This window comes from Oryx dammah, unplaced genomic scaffold (genome assembly GCF_014754425.2).
Source record: "Oryx dammah isolate SB20612 unplaced genomic scaffold, SCBI_Odam_1.1 HiC_scaffold_15, whole genome shotgun sequence".
Taxonomy (NCBI): Eukaryota; Metazoa; Chordata; class Mammalia; order Artiodactyla; family Bovidae; genus Oryx; species Oryx dammah.
The window spans coordinates 16,584,412-16,605,631 of NW_024070199.1; the positions used below are offsets into that span (position 1 = coordinate 16,584,412).

General features: G+C 46.0%; 1 protein-coding gene across 1 annotated transcript in view; it reads left to right on the top strand.

Annotated features, from left to right (window-relative positions):
- LOC120874267 (teneurin-4) overlaps window positions 1-21,220 on the top strand; it is a 327,401-nt gene that overhangs the window by 232,661 nt on the left and 73,520 nt on the right. Inside the window, exon 14 of the mRNA XM_040255609.1 lies at window positions 18,732-18,851. Coding sequence (XP_040111543.1) covers window positions 18,732-18,851 — 120 coding nt within the window. The remainder of the gene's footprint in view (window positions 1-18,731; window positions 18,852-21,220) is intronic.

Genomic DNA, 21,220 nt, shown 5'->3' on the forward strand with positions numbered 1-21,220 from the left:
TCCAGTGTGTCCCATGCCCCATTGGTCACTGGACCTCTAGTGCCTAGCAGAGGGGTTGTTGCTGTTCAGGTGCTCAGTCGTGTCCAACTCTGCGAGCCCATGGACTGCAGCGTGCCAGGCTTCCCTGTCCTTCACTGTCTCCTAGAGTTTGCTCAAATCATGTCCACTGAGTCAGTGATGCCATCCAACCATCTCATCCTCTGTCATCCCCTTCTCCTCCTGCCTTCAGTCTTCCCCAGCCTCAGGTCTTTTCTAATGAGTTGGCTCTTCGTATCAGGTAGCCAAAGTATGGGAGCTTCAGCAGGGGTTGGTACAGACTAAACCATGTTGAGTGGTAGATGAGTCAGGGAGTCAGCCAACCAGCTACCGCTGAATGCCTGAACAGAACAGAAAGTGTTTTGAGAGTTCAAAGGCAGGGGCATCCCTCCCAGTGCAAATCCAGGTCCCTGAACTCCACAGCACAGGGTCTGTATCTGGCCCACCTTTGTGTCTCTAGCACCAGCAGAGGGCCTGGCTCAGAGCAGGCAGCAGTGACTGATCTTGCAAGTGAATGAGCAAACAAACAAACGAACTACAGGTGAAGACTCCTGGCAGGACATGGCCTGTGGCCTGAGACAAAGATTTCAGTGGAGAGTGTTGGCCATTGAAACATTATTTAACCCACTTCAGGTCACAACAGCCCATTAGCACATCATGAAATCAATGTAGTCAGTCAAAACTAGTTTTTAAAGAATAAAGAAGTAAATTTAAATAGAAAGGGGTGCAATGGTGCAGAAAGTATCAGTGGAGCACTCTGAAAGGATATGTATCTCGTGACACTTCGTGCATGTGTGTGTGTGTGTGCGTGCATGTGTGTACTCTTAAATAAGCTCTATCGCTTACTATGGGTTTCTGTTGAACGGAATTTTGAAATGCATTCTCCACTGAGGTACCAGCATGACTTTGCATGATAATCAGGGAACGGAGAGAATTTTAATGTGGCTGGAGCATAATTGTAGTGATAGTATTTTCCAAGTCAAAAGTCAAGAGACACGCTTCGGTGTTTGAAATCGAGAGAGTGTTAAGAAATCCGGGCTGAATGACCTGCTGTGCTAGAGGCCGTGGAGGAAGAGGAATAACAGGATTTTGAGGCAAGAAGAGTAGTTTGGGGCAGGAACTGAGAAAGATCCACCCCTCTGGGGTTCACAAACCAGACCAGGGCATCTCGCCTCAGGTAAAACTGCTACAAACAGAAGTAGAATAACCTTGACACCACAAAAACCTTCAGAATTCCTCTCAGACCCTTTACAAAGGCACAGAATTGCCACAAAGTTTGGGCACAGAATTGCCACAAAGTTTGGAAGTAAGAGGTTAGAAGAGGAAAACATAATGGAAAGAAGGAAGGAAAGATCATGCACGCAATGTAATTTTTTGTCAGCCCTCTGCAGATCTAAGGCCATATGCGGTGTCCGGACAGAGCCCGTCCAGAAATGCATTTGCAGGCCAGTCCTCCCCTTCCCCCTCCCCCTCCCCAGGCCTCAGACGTCCCTCAGATAGCCCTCAGAGAGTCTGAGCAGTAGAGATCATCTAATGGAGTTCAAATAAACACCAGCTTCCTGACAGCTGGCCTCTGAGCGAATTTATTATTGAATTATACTCCTGCCTTTTCAGAACAAGCTGAGCTGACAGGCTACCCCATCAGTTTAAAAGCAGGGGGGTGGTGAAGGGGTGGGGGGCAGGGAGGAAGACAATGATAAATTACCCTGATGGCAGATAGAAGAAGGTAGAGATCCTGCTTCCTCCAAAATGTCAGCCATTATATATTATTCATGTTGGGTTTAAAAAAAAAATCCCTCCCCACATTGAAATGAGTGTTTATGATGATAAAGCAACTAGGTGAATTTAATTCAGGATGCAGGCAGCAACTTCTCACATCATCCTGATAAGCAGCTAACAACTCTTCCTCTGCCACTTGATCATCCCTTTATTGATTCCAAAACCGAATTACGATCTGTTTGCTTTGTAGCCTGAGCGTTTTCCTAGCTGTCCATCACAGGAAGCATTAGCCAAAGCAGGAGCCACACGGGGTTTAGAGGGAGAGGCCATACGTTCAAGTCCTTGGGCAAGTGAGAGCAAGCCATCGCCGGTGAGCGAGGCTCAGCGTCCTCATCTGGAATGTGGGGTTACTCATTCTCACCCTGCAGGTTGTGCGGAAGAGTAAATTGGAGAAAATTCCCAGGAAGCTGGCGCACAGCACACATTCAGTCATAGCACCAAATATTTACCGAGGATGTTCTATGTGTGAGGCATTGTTTGAAAGGCTTGGTGAGGTTTGTGAGTGGAAACATCTTTGCATCTTCCCTGAAACCATGTGACAGGGAATTCATCTTTTCCGGATAGGAAACTGAGGCACAGAGAAGGTGAGTAATCTGGCTCAGGACAGACAGCTTGTAGGTGGCTGAGCCAGCCTTTGGAGCCAAAGCAGGTGGCTCTGGAGCCCACATACCGAGCCTTTGTTCTCCTCTGCTAGGTCTTGCATATTCCCACCTCCACATCTTCAGGCAGGAAGTGTGTACAAGGTGGGGCCGCTGCAACTCTGCAACCCCAGCTGGCCCTTTCTCTCTGCTCCCATGCAGCACAGCCAGAGGCTACTGTGCGGCAGCTCTCAGTGCTCCCGAGTGTGGCCTCAGAGGCAGGCAGCGGGGCTTGATTGTGAGCCCCACCCCTTGCCAGCTGTGTGACCTCGTTTTCCTCATCTGTCACATGAGGACAATGATTGGTACCTCGTGGGGATGTCTGAGGATTAAAGGAGATATAAAACACTTATGTGTCAGAGCAAGTAAGCATTGGATGAGTGCTCATTGCCATTATCACTTAGAGCAAGTGTTAGCATAGATACAGCCGATGTGAACATTGGCAAGGACTCTTGTATTCATATAGGTTTCAGTGTCACTGTGAGAACTGGGAGGGAAATGAAAATCTTAACCTGAAACGCTGATGTGGTCATATAACTGATGCATGGGTCTGAGCATTGCAGCAGGCAGAGGTGAAGGGGCCCCTGAGATCAGCAGCCCTTTGTGGTAGAAAAGGAACCTGTGAGGCCGGAGGAAACTCTTGGCTCAGCGAGGCAGTAGCAGAGCCTAAGTCCTGGTGAACCTGGGGTCCTCAGTGAGGTTCTCAGGCAATAATTCCTGTGTCTGTTAAGTCAGGGCATGTGTGCGTGCTAAGTCGCTTCAGTCATGTCCAGCTCTTTGCAACTCCATGGACTGTAGTCCGCCAGGTTCCTCTGTCCATGGGATTCTCTGGGCAAGAATACTGGAGTGGGTTGCCATACCCTCCTCCAGGGGATCTTCCCAACCCAGGGATTGAGCCCACATCTCTTAACATTTCCTACATTGACAGGCAGGTTCTTTACCAGGAACTGTCTGCATTTCCATCCAAGACTATAAGCTCCAAGCACAGAGAAGTTAAAATATTGCCAGGGCATGTATCACATTACTGATATTGTCCTCCCTGGAGAATACAGGGTCAGGACTTAACAGATGTCTTTGCAGCGAATCTGGTCAGCTCTTAGTGAGCGCCACAATGTGGGGCTGCAATGAGGAGATGCTACAGGGTTGGTTCTGTGAGATTCTAGGAAAAGCCTGAATGAACGTTCTGGCCAACCCAAAACCTGTGGGCCGTGTTCTCACAGAGGAAGGAGCTCTGCCTGCCCACCTCCCCCACCTCCTCCTCCTCCTCCCCCCACCCCTGCGGGGTCCTATGACTCCCCTCTGTGGGCCTACCCTGCAGCGTCTAGGCTAACCCCAAGCTGAGGTGACTGACTTGGAGCGAGCCTAGGTGGCCAGCCTCAAGTCCTCCTACTGTTCCTCTGCCTGACCCTTTATGTGCCAGCTCTGCCCAAGGGGATTCTGTCTTGTCCCGGAATCCCAACCTCATTTCCTACCCCTAAGTTTCCGATGTAAGCAGCCTGGCAGCCCTGCTCAGCCCCCAACCCTCCCACCCCTGACTCCTCGAGTCTTGCTTCCCCTGGGCTGGCTCCAACCCCTGCTGCGTCTGGGTCTGGAGCTCCTCCCTTGCTCTGTGTCGGAACCTGGGCCTTGTTCCCTAGTGCACGGGGCATTCACATCCAGCTGGCCCTGGGAGCCCCTCACCGCGGCCTGTGCCCTATTGGTCTTCTGCCCCGCCCCTGGAAGGACCGTTTCCCTGGAATGCCGCCTGTGTGTGGTTCTGCACCTCAGGTCCGGCTGAGCTGATTTCTGCAGCCCCTTCCTGTGTCTCTGCCCAGCCCCCATCCTACCCCAGGAAGTGGATCTAATGTCCACTCCATCGTAGTTTCTTCTTTTGGGGTAAAGTAGCAAAGCCTCCCTTTTGCGGGGGAAGCAAGGCCTGTCCTGGAAGACAGGAAGACAGGACACACAGTCATGAAACGACCTTGTCCACTGAGACTCGAGGCAGAGCTGCCTCGAGCTTTTCTAGCAACACAAGCCATCTCCTGAGGAATCCTCTTAGAGGCAGGCTTCCGGCTGCATGGCCCAGAGAACAGGCTGTCTGGATACGCTCTCACCTTCCCTGAGCCCAGGGGCACATGGCCAATGTCTCTGAGTTGTGTCCCCTTGCCCGACCAGCCCTGTCACCCAGCATCAGGAGCCTTGTTCCTCCAAAGTGATCTCCACTGGCCAGGGTCTCTCCATCCTGCCCATCCTCTGCCACAACCAGGACTCACTTCTCTAGGGATCATGTCCCTCACCTGTAAATGAGGGGCTTGGACCCTTTCACCCAAAGGACTCTTCTCATTCAGAGTTAAGTGCTGACTCATCTGAAGAAGTCTGTGGATTTCTTCTTTCCTCTCCCCAGATATACTCAAAGTCCAAGAGGAAAAACGTGTTCTGTCATGAACTGGAGTACGTCCCTATAACATTCAACCCACATACCCAGCAAGTGATCTGGGAGCCTCTGGTGGAGTCTTAACTGAGCCCAAGTCCAAGTGAAAGAACAGAGTCAGGGTACGTGGGCAGGGCCTGGCGCCGATGCTGGCTGTGGTATGTTTGTCTGTCATACTAGAATGACCTGGTGGGCAGCTCCCCCCCTTTTTTTTTTACCCCATGCTAGCTTTACTTCTAGATACAAGGATTGTTCATAAAGTCAGATTGTATTCATTCCAGAAGGTGAGTTCCTCATGCAAAGGGATTTTGTCTCATTTGCTGTTAGTAACTTAACTGTTTAGAATGCAGTGGGAAATGAATCAGAAACCACTGGCACTGCTCTGCTCTAGTGGTCACAGGAGAGGAAATGGATGCGTAAGCATCTTCCCTATCACCCAGAACCGTATACAGCACAAAGTAGCTGCTCAATTAAATTTCCAGCAACTGAACCCTATTCTCGTTTACCTGGCCTTTTGTCTGTGATCCTCTTCCCCCAACCCCTCCACTAGGGAAGGAAATGGCAGCCTACTCCAGTATTCTTGCCTGGGAAATCCCATGGACAGAGGAGCCTAGAGAGCTCCAGTCCATGGAGTCACAAAAGAGTCAAACACGACTTGGCAACTAAACAACAAGAAAAACAACCCACGTATATATTTTTCACTTTGGGCTATGTGGAATAGTTATATTCCTATTTCTCATATTTTAATATTATTCATATTTCATTTCCATTTTTTTCATTCATTAATATGATCTCCATTTATCTTTTTACTTAACATTTAATGAATGCACACTAATAGATCTACTTCTGCACTAAGCACAGTTATAGAGATGAAAAGGACATAGTTATTTCCCACAAAGAACTCACAATCTAGAGAAGATAAGGTATTTGAACAGATGAATACACTTCAGTGGGATAAGTACATTGTGCTTTCTTCACGAAAGGAGGGAGTGGGTTCTTTGTCCTGGAAAGTCAAGAAAAGCTTTATTGAGAGGCAGGCCTTAAAGGACCGATTAGCAGGGAAGTGGAGAAGTCATTTGAGGCAAAGGAACCAATGTAGACAAAGTCAGGGAGGCAGGGAAGTGCTTGCCCAGACAAGGGTATGAGAAGTAATTTAACGTGGCAGCAGCATCGGATGTGCTGTAAGAGTGGATTTTATCAAATCAAGTTCCGTTGGCTTGGGCCTACCAAGTTAATTGAAAGACATACGTAGTAAACCTAGGAACAGCATTGAAATAAGTATTAAAGAATGAAACACAGATAGAAGTTAGCTGTTTAAAAAAATCTATTTATTTTTAGCTGCACTGGGTCTTCGTTGCTGCGCACAGGCTTTCTCTAGTTGCAGCGAGCGGGGGCTACTCTTTCTTGCAGAGTGAGGGCTTCTCGTCACAGTGGCTTCTTGGTGAGGAGCACAGGATCTAGGCACATGGGCTTCAGTGGTTGTGCTGCATGCGCTCAGTGGCCCAGCAGCAAGTGGGATCTTGCCAGACCAAGGACTGAACCCATGTCCACTGCATTGGCAGGCCGGCTCTTAACCACTGGACCACACCAGGAAGGACCCACAGTTATTGCATACAGTAATATACAGTATATTAGAGCTTATTTCATACAAAGAAAGCAAAGACTCACACCATTGTAACTTGAGTGCTGTACAGCGGTCCCAGGGTGGCTACCCAACGTGGCCCATGAAGTACAGAAGGAAATATTAGAACATCTGTCCACATTTACTTACCTTTAAAAGTAAGAATAAATGTTTCCTTGGATGGAACACTCGGCTTTCTCTGATTTGCTTGGTCCCAGTGTTAGTTGGTTATGTCTGAACCAGCACACAAGGTTTTCTGAGGCAGGTGAGGATCTACTCTTCACAGAGTTTTACTGGTTTATTCTTACAAATAATAGAGCTTTACCATATAGTCAAAGCTATGGTTATACCAGTTGTCGTGTATGGATGTGAGAGTTGGACCATAAAGAAGGCTGAGCACCGAAGAATTGATGCTTTTGAACTGTCTTCAAGAGAAGACTCTTGAGAGTCTCTTGGACGCAAAGAGATCAAACCAGTGGATTCTAAAGGAAATCAACCCTGAATATTCATTGGAAGGACTGATGCTGAAGCTGAAACGCCAATACTTTGGCCACCTGATGCAAAGAGCTGACTCATTTGAAAAGACCGTGATGCTGGGAAAGATTGAGGGCAGGAGGAGAAAGGGACAACAGAGGATGAGATGGTTGGATGCCATCACTGACTCAATGGACATGAGCTTGAGCAAGCTCTGAGAGATGGTGATGGACAGGGAAGCCTGGTGTGCTGCAGTCCGTGGGGTCACAAAGATTTGGACATGACTGAGCAACCAACAACAACAAAATTATGCAATGATTGTGTTGTATATGTGTGTGTGTGTGTGTGTGTGTGTGTGTGTGTAAAACCAAACTTACATAAAAAATGGGGTCCAGTGACATAAAAGAATTTTGCAAAGTAAGATGCTAAGTGCAAATATTAGGGTGGTGCAGAAGTAATTGCTGGTTTTGCATTGTTGAACTTTGCCATTTGCTATTAGAATACATTCTTAAATGTGGTTATGTTATACATCATTTTAATGTACATTTCTTAGCTTTATGTTTTTTGCTAATGAATTATTACTTGCTTGCCGAGGTCCAGCCCCAGTGGATCCAGGGTGATTCGAAGGTGGGGATGGAATCGGCGTCCTAGGAAAAATCTTAATTACAGATATAGAGAGAGATTAGAAACAGATAGTGTAGTACAAAAATTAGTGGAGAAAAAGAGGCTGAATAACTTGGTTTACGTGGAATAGCATCCATGCTCCAGATGGGAATTCAGCCAGAAAAACGGGGAGCAAGAAAGAAATGACATGGAGGAATCAGTCTTTCCAGAAACTGATCCGATTTCTTTATTTTTCACGTTTGTTTATATACCTTTTTGTTATACATAGGGATGAATACAGAGTCACGTGGGGGTCAGCAGACCTGACCCTTGTCACAATCAGGTGCTTCATATAAAATTATACAAAGGTCTTACGGGTTTTACATCATCTTCTGGCCATGAGGCCTGCTGACATTTTATGGCCTTTTCTGATACTGGTCAGTTAACCAGAAAACTTATTTTTCCAGGGGTGATTTTTTTCTTAAATCAGGCGCCACCCTCCAAATAAAGTTGCATTCCTATAGGGTGAGGGTGTAGTAAGTTACAACTAGGAAAGGAATTTACTTAGCCTAAGGTTTAACATGATTAATCTTAAAGGTTAATACTTATTTTTCCTATATGCTAGTTATATTCATTATAAGGGCAAGGAATGTGGAGATTTAGCAGCAAATATTGGCTCAACAAATGTAAACCCTTCACCGGTGTTCCCCTTAAGATCTATTTTGTCTTAAGATAGTGATAAAGTTACATTTTTACATAGCAAGGACACAGTGATTTATAACAAAGTACAGTGATTTATAACAAAAGAGAAAATTAATTAACTCAAAAAGTCTAGTATTGCTAACATCAAAAACTACTATATTTCCTTTTCTATATTCCAAATACATTGATTAATATATTCCCAGGTGCCTAAGGATATGGAGGCCTGGCAGCAATCACTGACTCAACAATGAGAAAAGCCCTATGCTAATACTCCAAACTCTCTGTGCTGTTTATGGTTGAGAGGTTGTCACACAAGCTAGTCTGTCAGCAGAGAGGTTTGACCTGAGACACCCTTGTCACACCCAGGGCAGGGAATTAGCAGTGATTATTAGCAGGACAAATGAAAAAACCCTTCACTGATATAAGTTCTAACCAACCCACTATACTATGCTAATAATTTTCTAACTTTTCAAAAGAGTCTGTATTTAGAAAGTTTTAAAGCATCTCATGCCTCTCAAGGTTGGGAGGCTGTAAACAATCACATGTGGCCGGACGAACCTGATCAGGGAGGCTAGAGGACCTCCAGAGGAATTTCTAAGTTGAAACACTCTTGTCACGCTCAGGAATTTTTATTGACTGGAGCTGCAAGTTAACTCCTTCTCCAAGAGAAATGGTTATGGGGGAGAGCCCCCCGTAAAGTCAGAGGTGTAGGTGAGAGCATGAAACAGACTCTGGTTTTGGGGTTGGATGCTTGGGAACAGAGGGTTTCCTGAGGCTTGATCATGCCTTTGTGTATGCCAAGCCTCCTTCCTCATGACCTTTGCCATGGGCGGAGTTCCTCACGCTGGCCCCCGGCACTTGCTGTTTATTTTATATGTATTTTAGACTATAGAAATGATGTTAGACAAAAGGCAAATTCAAGCAGTTTTCTTATTTGAGTTCAAAATGGGTCATCAGGCAGCAGAGACAACCCCCAACATCAGCAACACATTTGGCCCAGGATCTGCTAATGAACTTACAGTGCAGTGGTTGTTCGAGAAGTTTTACAAAGGAGATGAGATCCTTGAAGATGAGGAGCATAGTAGCCGGCCATCGGAAGCTGACCAGCCGAGAGCAACGATCGAGGCCAATCCTCTTACACCTACGTGAGAGGTTGTCCAGGATCTCAACATCAACCATTCTATAGTCATGCAGCATTTGAAGCAAATTGGAAAGGTGAAAAAAGCTCAGTGAGTGAGTGCCTCACGAGCTGACCACAAATCAAAACAATTGTTTTGAAGTGTGCTCTTATTCTGTTCAACAGCAGACCATTTCTTGATTGGATTGTGACATGCAATGAAAAGTAGATTTTATATGAGAACCAGTGATGATCAGTGGTTCACCATAGTGACTGGACCAAGAAGAAGCTCCAAAGCACTTGCCGAAGCCAAAGTTGCGCCAGAAAATGGGTCATAGTCACTATTTGGTGATCTGCTCTCAGTCTGATATACTACAGCTTTGTGGGCCCTGGTGAAACCATTACATCCGAGAAGTATGCTCAGCAAATTGATGAGATACACCAAAAACTGCAATTCTTGCAGCCAGTATTGGTCAAAAGAATGGGCCAAATTCTTCTCCACAGCAATGCCCAGCTGATGTCACACAACCAATGCTTCAAATGTTGTATGAATTGGGCTACAAAGTTTTGCCTCATATCCCATATTCAGGTTACCTCTCACCAACTGACTACCACTTATTCAAGCATCTCAACAACTTTTTGCAGGGAACATGCTTCCACAACCAGCAGGACGTAGAAAATCCATTCCAAGAGTTCTTCAAATCCCAAAGCACAGATTTTTATGCTGCAGAAATAAGCAAACGTATTTCTCATTGGCAAAAAATATATTGATTGTAATGGTTCCTATTTTGATTAATAAAGATGTGTTTGAGCCTAGTGCTTCGGCTTCCCAGGTAAAGAGTCTGCCTGCAATGTGGGAGACCCAGCTTCAATCCCTGGGTTGGGAAGATCCCCTAAAGAAGGAAATGGCAACCCACTCCAGTATTCTTGCCTGGAGAATCCCCGTGGACAGAGGAGCCTGGTGGGATACAGTTCATGGGGTTGCAAACAGTCGGACACAACTGAGTGACTTCACTTTCACTTTTGAACCTAGTTATACTGGTTGAAAATTCACAGTCCAAAACCACTATTACTCTTGCACCAACCTAATACCAGCTGACAGTCAGATGGCAGAGCCGATTTTGCTACTCCTGGTACAAAGTCTGCCTCAACTCCACTATGAAGGATCATTAAAAACAGGAATGATCATTCTCATTAGACCTTACAAAAAGGGAAGCAGAAGATTCAAAATTGTCAAGACTAGTTGAAATATTCATTTTTGTGCATTAAACCTTGTACCAAGCATATATTATGCTTTCCAGTATTAGCTAATGATGGTAGCACATATGTACAACTTATTAATAAATATAAATGCATCCATGGAGCCTGCACAAAATGTTTACAGAAAAGGTTGTGATCAAAAAGCTCTTTCAGAGCCCTGCTGATGTTAACTGTGAATTTTTAGGCAGCTAAAACAAATTGAGCTTCTCAGTTTTTAGTTGTGTATCTGTGTCAGATGGTAAGTAGCCTAAGAGGTGAAGTAACTTTCCTGAGTCCTCATGGATAGTAAATGAAATATTTTCTTTAATGTACTTTTTATTTTTTGGCTGTAACATATGACATGTGGAATCTTAGTTCCCCAACCAGGGATTGAACCCACACACCCTGCATTGGAAGCACAGAGTCCTAATTACTGGACCACCAGAGAAATCCCATAAATGAAGTCTTGAATTTGAATCCTGGCTCTTCAGCCACTCTTGCGAGAATGGGCAAGTCCATCCCCTGCCTAGACTTTATTTCCTCACTTCTGCAATAAGAAGTGTGAAGGAGATGATCAGGATGGTTTCTTCTCACATGACGAGGTGGAAGATATCAGGCTAGAAAAGCTGGTTGAAGAAACGGAGGCAGAGCCCCAAGATGGAAAGATCAGAAGAGAAAACTGCAGAGCGGCCCATGTGGCCAGGCTGGAAAGAAGTCTCAGAGGCTGCCAGGTGGACAGGGTCAGGCTCTGACTGGGAACCCCCTTGCTGGAGGTCATATGACAGGCTGTGAGGTGGGGCTTCTCATCTGGGCCCACATAAGCTTCTTACAGGACTTCCCTGGTGGCTCAGACAGTAAAGAATCCACCTGCAATGCAGGAGAGCCAGATTCAATTCTCGGGTTGGGAAGATCTCCTGGAGGGGAGGGCATGACAACCCAGTCCAGTATTCTTGCCTGGAGAATCCCCACGGACAGATGAGCCTACAGTCCATGGGGTCGCAAACGCGTCAGACATGACTGAGCAACTAACACACTTTTTTTTTTCAAGGTTCTTACAAGAGGGTAGATGAAGTGTAGTGGGTGCTGGAAAGATTCCCCATCAGTCAGCATGACTTAGGAGAAAACAGTTTAAAGGGTTGGTACAAGTCAAGCATATAAACCTGTTTAAAGTAGGTAATGCAGAGGAGTGATTTGCATAACCAACAGTGGCAGACAGCAGCAAACGCTCCACAGCAGAGAAGAGGCCAGCGTTGTCTTTGCACCTTGATAGATCCCAAATGATGATTCCGCTTTGCTGAATACCAGCTTCGTTAGCTGTTTCCATTTAATAACAGCAACAACAACAACAACAAGTCAAGCTGCAGTTTTTCTTCCTTTGCTTTTGTCTGTCTTCTTGTATAATACACATTGAATAAGAAATCTAACTGAATTTCCAGCAGTCTTTTTTTTTTTTAATTTTGCAAAATTTTAAGTGTACAGAAGAGGAGTAGGGCTGCAGGCAGAGGTGGGCGGATCCTCTCAGGGAGGGAACCAAGCCTTGGGATGCAGCTAGCTTGTGACCACCTGGGAAGCCCAGCTTCAGCAGCCCTCTGTGCCCTAGCCATAGCGCTGTCAAGGTCGCGTAGCTTAGAGTTCTTTGGTATCTCCCTCACCTTCTGTTACAGAAATGCATCGGTTCTTTATCCATTCAGTAAATAATTTATCAAGAGCTTACTCTGCTCCACGCATTCAAATTCCAGGGCGAACCCCTGTGTTGGCAGAGGCTTTCTTTTGCCCACTCAGAAATGAGCATCACCCATGCTTGGTGTTGGCAATCCAACAATGAGGGGGCTGTGGTCCCTGTCTTCAAGGAGCTCGTAATCTGCTGGGAGATCACAAGTTTGCCCGATAGTCTGACAACACTTAGAGTCTTTGCAAAGATAGCCCAGGGGTGCAAGTGCTGGGGTACCACTCCAGGTCGGCTCTGAGGATGAGCAGGTGGTTTTCAGGTGAAGAGAATGGGTGGACGGTTCCATGTAGGGGAAGAAATTTAGAAATAAGTGGAAGCATTGTATGAGCTCCATTAGGATTCTGAAGCCACGTGTAGTAGGGCTGCTTGAGCTGGATTGAGTAGCACCAGATTAATGCCATCATACATCCCACTTTACATCCACCTGGGAAAAACTTCAGCCTGCATGAGCAGATGAGAGAATGGAGGTCCAGAGAGACCAGGTGCACTCCAGGGTCGTGCCAGAGTCAGAGCTGAGATCCGACCCCCTGCCCAGGGCTCTTTCACTACAGCCCTCCACTTCTCCCCGATGGGCAGCTCAGATGAGTTTTGTATTTGCTTGGTTCTCTTTCACAGTGGTGTTGTCTCTCCAACACTTTCCTCTCGTGATCCAAACCTGGCCACTGTCCCCGGGAAGCAGTCAGGCAGATCTTCCCCATCGCTGGCATCAGCCAGGGCACCTCAATCAGGCCCAGAGTGTATGGTTGGGCAAATGCCAGAGTGTTTGACACCCCCCCACACACCCTTGGCCTGGCATGAGCACTCCTTCCTGGCAGAGTTCACCCAGCCTAATTGCTTGTTTTGTATCCCAGCTGCCTGACATATGCCAAACCCGTGTGTTGACTCACTGGTGTCAGACAACTATACTCAGACGTTTCAAATTGGCCTTGCTGAGCTCCAGCCAGCAACTGGGGACTAGAATCCGTGTATTTCTATAAGCCCAGCACTTAACACAGTGCCTAGCTTTGAGTAGATGCCTCGTGTTCTAAATTATGTGAATTTCAGTGAGTGCAGGTGAATAACACTGAAGTAAGAAGGACCTGGAAGCATTAGGAGACCTAGCTTTGAGCCCATTGAGTTCTCTGTTGTATGACCTTGAGCAAGTCTGCTCTCTCTGAATTTCAGTTACTTGATCATTTCTCACCTAATAAGCACTCAGGCAGAATATTGCATGCTTACCCAGCCCTCGGAAATGGAAGCATGTGGGATAGCTGTGCAAATGTGAATAGTATCACTGGATGACAGCCACATCGTGGAGACATACTTGGAAGGTTTAGAGCAGCCTAGCAGAGGGGTGATTAATTGTGCCAGGAAGAGTTGGCAACAGCCTCACTGAAGTGATGACAGCTTAGATGGGACCCCAAGAATGAGGAGAAAATAACCCCGTTATGCCAAGACAGTGACCACAGAAAAGCAAAACACGTCAGCTCTAGGACTGACGGGAAGAGGATCAGATAAGCCAGCCAAGACGCCAAGTTGGTGGCAGTGATTTGCACCTTGCATTAGTGATTTCTCACCAAGTCCATCTTCCGTTACGGAATTTCACAGTCAAAGCAGCACCTATTTCTGAGATGCACTGATGAGGGTCAGTGTTCCAGTGGTGGACAAAGCCGGCTCATACCAGTTCACAGGGACTGTTTATTAAGTGTTCAGGAATTCTGCAAGCTAGTTCTTAAGCACAATAATTATTTAAAACTACATAACATCACAAATTATATTAAAAGCAAAGGTAATAAATAATCAAAACTTACCACTTCCTAGTTACTTCGCTGTTTTCTCATCATCTTTGTTCTGGAGTTTATTTAGGTCTCTTGAGTCTCAATGATGGAAATACTGCTATCTCATGGTATCTGGCCATCTCTTCCCAACTCTGGATGTGGTGACATCTTATCGGTAGTATGGAATCGGCTATGGTGGAAGTCTTTACACCACAGAAATAGGCAAATGCCGCAAGTTAAAGTCACTGTTCTTTGGAAAGCCAGTTGTTAAACATTCGCCACTGCCCCACTGGTGGTATCCGATAAATACCTTGATGAAGAAAGAAAGCATTTGGGAGCCCAACACCCACATCTCTTCAGACCTCCCTAGATAAAAACACGTGGCAGGAGACACATTTCCGAGAACCATCCATGGAGCAGACTCCCCCAGCCTCTGTTGTTCCATGGAAGACTTTATGTTGAACTGGGTTTTTCTTGACAACTGAAAGTCATGGTCAAATGGAAGGAGGATGGAAGTGTTTTTCTCCAGGACTCAATTTCTGAGCCAAATGCCTGTTTTGGCAGGAGGCCTCTGTGGCCCACTGGGGTACAGGGAGTCAACTTAATCTTCTCCAGAATCCAAGGCAATCCACAGGAGCCCAGGCTAAAATTACATCTGCTCAGGCTTGCCGAGGTGGAGGTGACGTGATGGCTAAATGGTGCTGATTTAATGTTGCCCAATTATCAGGAAATCCCTGAAGGGAGATAAATCAGAGGCGGCCAGCCTGCCTGTGGATGAGGGGCAGCAGCCAGGGCAGCCTCCCAAAGGAAACCATCCCCAGAGGGCTGGTTATCGTCCAGACAGACTCAGAAGTCACACATGTCAGGGGGAGGCTGGAGAGGAGCCAGCACCAGGAGATGCGATCTGTTAGTAATTCTCTAGAAGGACAGAGTTCCAGCAAATAAGAAATCCAATTTTCCTCCATTAGAGAAAGCATCTCTTAGTACTGGCTGAATACAATTGATGGAATAAATCTTTCCCATTAGCGGAGAGATAATTTTACCTAAATATATTGGGAGACCTTCAGAACAGGAACGGAGAGTCTTTGCTGAGCTTCACCTGCTTAACTTGCTTGCCATGTAATTGCATTTAGACCAAGGGCCTCGGAAGGAAACCACTGACTGAATTAACATTAACCAGACTGTGTGTGTCGGTGGGGAGAGGACTGGGCCGGGTGGGGCTGGGGCGCTCAGTGCATTGTGGGTAGTCATCCCTGCCTTCAGAAAGGACAGGCTCACACCGGCGAGCCCAGCTGCTTACAAGCCTGGTGTTAATTGCTTTTCTCATCAAACAGAGAAAAGTTTATCACTCTAGGAAGCTAGAGATGTAGGTACCTAATAAAGCAGAGGCAGAGTTTAAGATCTTTTTTTTTTTTTTTTTATGAACACCCACAGGCCTCATCACTAGCTCTTCCCCAGGTCAGAAAAAAAGCCTTCTGAACTGAGGTGAATGGAGAAGGTGGTCTGGACATCAGCGCCTGCATCTTTGCCTAAGATTTGTCTTGTTCGCTAGGGCTGTCTCCCCAGCACCCTGATCCCTTAGGACCTTGACACCAGTGAGCATCTCCACATCCACCCGTTGGCAGTGGTGAGCAGACCGTTCTAGAGTTGGACCCAGAGCTGAGGCCTGGACTTCAGGGCTGGCTCTGCCCCCTACCTCCCTGTGTGGCTTGGAGCAAACACCATGACGTCTGTGGACCGAGTTCCTCCTCTTCCACTAACTCAGTGATTTTCAAACTAGCCTTTCTCTGGCTTCTCCAAACAGTAAGACTCCACAGAGTTGCCCTCAAGACTATCTCAAGCAGAAAAGGGGGCCCCACCCCTACTTCATCCGGAGATCTTGTTTTTAATGGTTTTCCACTTGGGGATCCTTATAAAATATCATCTGCTAAGAAGATACTGTTCCTGAAATATTTGAAAAACATCATTTTAGGTGATCTATGATTGTTCCTCTTATTTACTCAGTTCACTGTTTATGTTTGTTTAAACAGTCACCTCCCATGGCAACCCACTCCCGCGTTCTGGCCTGGAGAATCCCGAGCCTGGTGGGCTACAGTCCATGGGTCTCAAAGAGTCAGATATGACTGAAGCAACTTAGCACCCATGCAAACAGTCACCTAGTGCTAGTAGGCATTTCCAGGTTCTCGAGAGAGAGAGAAAAAAAAACAGTAGACCTTGACCGTGGCCTTAAAAGAGTTGGTGATCCAGTGGAGAGGAGAAGCGTGTGCTGTGTGGCAGGGCATCGAGGGGTTTGTGCTGGGTTTCGGAAGAGACTGTGACTAGTTCTAATTAGGGGCATCAAGAAAGGCTTCAGGGAAGAGGTGTTGTTTGACGCTGGGTCTTTAAGGATGAGAATGTGGGGAGAGGGTTGCAGGATAACGACATCTGAGGAAGATGGAGGAACATCACACAGACACAGAGGCTTTAAACGTTTGCCTGACAAGTTGGGGAAAAGCAGATGGCTTGTTGCCTGGAGTATAGGAGAGTAGGGAGGTGGTGCTGGGAGAGGTGCCAGGTTCCAGAACCCGCTCCAAGGGGACCTCAGCTTTTGCCCTTCTCCTTTCTCCTGTGCCAGATGAGAGGAAGTGCCCTCCATCCTGGTCACTTTCTTCAGTGTCTGCTTCTAGTGAGACTGTTGTGCCAGTATGTATGCCATACATACTGCCATGTATGCAGTTACTCTGAACATGATGAAGAACAGAGAATCAAAGAGCTGTGACCAAGCCAGGATTTGAACCCAAGTCACTCGACTCCACATTCATATGCATGACTATACTGTAGGGCTGGTGGCTCAGGTGGTAAAAGAATCTGCCTCCAATGCAGGAGACCCAGGTTCTGTCCCTGGGTCTGGAAGATCCCCTGGAGAAGGAAATGGTAACCCACTCCAGTGTTCTTACCTGGAAAAATCCATGGACAGGGGAGTCTGGCAGGCTACAGTCCGTGGGGTCACAAAGAGTTGGACACGACTGAGTGATCATGCAACGCAGACGACTATACCGTATGGTTGCCTTGGATCAGTTTCATCTCCTTACAGCATTGTACAGGATCCGTAGAAGATAACCTGCAAGTGAGACATCTGAAAATTTTTCTCAATAATAATTCTTTAGGGAACAGTTTGATGACTTAGTAGGTTAGTGCAAAAGTAGTTGTGGTTTTACATTGTTGAACTTTGCCATTTGATATTAGAATACATTCTGAAATAAATGTGGCTTGTTATACATCATTTTAATGAATATTCCTCCCTTTATTATTTTGCTCCTGACTTATTAACTGCTGCTTATTTTTACTTATTTTATACTGTAGAAATGATGTTAGACAAAAAGCAAATTCAAGCAATTTTTTTTTTTTTGAGTTCAAAATGCGTCATAAAGCAGCAGAGACAACTCACAACATCAGTCATGAATTTGGCCCAGGAACTGCTAACAAATGTACAGGGCAGTGGTGGTTCAAAAAGTTTTGCAAAGGAGACAAGAGCCTTGAAGATGAGCACAGTGGTCGGCCATTAGAAGTTGACAGTGACCAGTTGAGAGCATCATCAAAGCTGATCCTCTTACAACTGTGCAAGAAGTTGCCAAAGAACTCAGCATTGACCATTCTATGGTCATTCAGCACTGGAAGCAAATTGGAAAGGTGAGAAAGCTCCATCAGTGGGTGCCTCATGAGCTGACTGCAAATCAAAAAAAAAAAACAACTCGTTGTTTTGAAGTATCATCTTCTTTTATTCTACACAACAACAGTGAACCACCTCTCGATCAGATTGTGACATGCAATGAAAAGTGGATTTTATACGACAACCAGTGACGACCAGCTCAGTGATTAGACCAAGAAGAAGCTTCAAAGCACTTCCCAAAGCCAAACTTATACCAAAAAAAAAAAAAGGTCCTGGTCATTGTTTGATGGTCTGCTGCTGGTCTGTCTGCTTCCCTAGAGCTTTCTGAATCCCGACAAAACCATTACATCTGAGAAGTCTGTTCTGTGAACCGATGAGACGCACCGGAAACTGCAATGCCTGCAGCCAGCATTGATCAACTAAAAGGACCCGATTCTCCACGATAACTCCTGACCACACATCGCACAACTATCATTTCAAAAGTTGAACATATTGGGCTGTGAAGTTTTGCATCATCTACCATATTCACCAGATCTGTCGCCAACCAACTATCACTTCTTCAGGCATCTTGACAACTTTTTGCAGGGAAAACACTTCCACAATCAGTAGGAGACAGAAAATGCTTTCCAATATTTCATTGAATCCCAAAGCGCAGATTGTTATGCTACAGGAATAAACAAACTTATTTCTCGTTAGCAAAAATGTGTTCATTGTAATGGTTCCTATTTTGATTAATAAAGATGTATTTGAGCCTAGTTATAATGATTTAAAATTCACAGTCGGAGGACACATTAACTTTTGTACTAATCTAAAAAGATTGAGGCAGTAAATAAAAAAGTATTGCTCATGTTCAGTGGATACCATGAGCCCCTGGGTGCCAAGATCTATCTGAGTGACCTGCCTTCTGCCTTCTTACCTGCTAGCTAGGGTTCTATCATCATAAGCAGGTCATGTTATTCTCTCTCTTCTACCCACAGGCATGCATGTGTCATTCGTGGTCAAGTCATGACATCGGATGGGACCCCACTGGTTGGTGTGAATATCAGTTTTGTCAATAACCCTCTCTTTGGATACACGATCAGCAGGCAGGATGGCAGGTAAGAGGACTTTTGGCAACCAGAGCTAGTAAAGGCCCTATACTCGTGGTCTTGCCAACATAGCTGCTGCTGGAATGACATCGTGCAGAGAGGATGGGACCTGGAGTCAGAGGACCAGCATCCATGTGCTCAACCCTGCAACTCACTTGCTGTGAATGAGGTCTTATAGCTCGCTGACTCTGTCCTGAGTCATCTTGGCTCTAAATTAAGCAATTTTTTCTTATTTGGTTCTCAGAGTAAGCACTAGGTACCTTATACACATTTTCCTGTTTCATAGCTTATGATATAAAATACTATCACATGGACCATTTTCTACAGACCAGACAGCTCCTAAAGTCTTAGCATTCCTGCTGCATGGTTCCATCTGCAACCACCTAGGTCTATGGAAGCTGCTGATTGATAACTGAACTCTGATCTTCAGATCCCTGTGAGGCCCTTTAGGTTACCAGCCTGAATGAAGTCAAGTCTCTCTAATCACTCTAGCTCCCCCGTTTGCTGACCATGCATTCTTGGACCTATCTCCAAGCCTCTCTTGGCCTCGTGTTCTTCATCTGTTAAGTGGTCCCTAATATTATCAGTCTTACCCAGTGGCGTGGTAAGTATTTGGTTCTTTGACAGAAAAACGCCATGCACATACTAGGTGTTTAATAAATTTTAGTTCCCTGCCCCACTCTGGTTTACCCTGTATCTTCAGGGTCTAACACATAGTAAGTATACAGTAAATATTAGCTGTTTATTAAAATTACAAATTGAGAAGGTGATGATTCCAGTGCAAGCCATAAGACTATTTCAGAGAGAAGGGGAAGGAAAGGAGGAAAGTGGGATATTTAGGCTGTCAGTGGTGACAAGTCCTCTATTTTTAATAAAATCAGGTAGTGGCAGTCCATCTGGCTAAGTGTGGGCCCATAAGGTTGATTTTTCACTCTGTGTTGGAAATTGTGCCCCAGCCTGATTGATTTTAGCGCCTCTTTAATCCAGTCTCAGATGTGAACGTGTCCTGGCCGAGGTGATAATGAAGTAAAGTCTCATCTGTTTGTAGACACGTGTGCCTCTTAGATGGGACTGGCATGCTCTGCATGGGGGGCCCACTGCCCCCTCCTCCCCCCTCTTCCCCCTTCCTCCTCCTCCCTGTGAAAGGAAGAGGTTGGCAGCCAGTCCCCAGAGGCCATCTTCCTCGGGCCAGGCCACTGACCCCCAGAAGCACCTCAGTGTAGACTCGCGCTACAGCACAGAGAAGTCTCCTCCCTCCTGGTGTTTTTCCCACCTTCCACCTTTGGGCTGCCTGCTTTATGGAAATGGCAGATGTCAGCATTGTAGGCAACAGGTATCCTGACTACATTATTACCTGCTGTGAAACAGTCATCAAAAAGGAGTCATGGGGGCTGCTTTTTTTTTTTTTGGGCCATAAAACTTGTCCAGGAATCTTCCTGGGCGGTCTAGTGGTTAAGACTCTGTGCTTCCACTGCAGATGGCACGGGTTCAATCCCTGGTCAGGGAACTAAGATCCTGTATACTGCACAGCATGGCCAAACATTTTTTTTTTAATTAAAAAAAATAGCTTGTCTATCGTTCTTATGAGATAGCAAATCGTCCATCCTCGGCTCACTGTGCTTGCTTAGGATGGGTCCATAAGACACACCAGAGTCCACTAAGTTTGGTGGGCCGTGGGCAGTGCCCACTTAGCACCTCCAGGCTCTGATTCCTCCTGCTGCGCTGTCCCTGCAGTCTCTGCATGAGACTGGGTGGTAAGTGCCAGTCGTATTTCCTGCACTAACCAACTAAATCACACCAGAGTGGCCAGACTCTGCCATAACCTAGAGCTAGAGTTTCAGAACAGTTCTTACCAGTGCATTTATGGAGCTTACATTTTCTTCCCATCTCAGACACTACATAATGCATGGGAAAGTTATTACTTATTCTCTAAGCGTTACTTATTTTCTGAAGAGCCCTGTTTGTTACTTGTGAATGGGGAGCATCTTGCCAATTTCCCTCCTGTGTTTTCCTGATGCACCTTTTCTGTTACCTCTCACACCCAGGAGAAACTGAAAGGCTAGAGACACAGCCTGGAGATAATAGTATATGCAAGTCCAGGGCCCAGGTCCAATTCATCTTTGTATTCCTCACTTCTGCTGCAGGCACTTTGCCTTTACCCAGATGCCCATCCCCCTCGCACTTACACACACACACACACAGCCTCACACTTACACACACACACCCCCTCACACTTACACACACACCCTCATACTTACACACACACACACAGCCTCACACTTACACACACACACCCTCACACTTACACACACACACCCTCACACTTACACACACCCTCACACTTACACACACACACCCTCACACTTACACACACACAC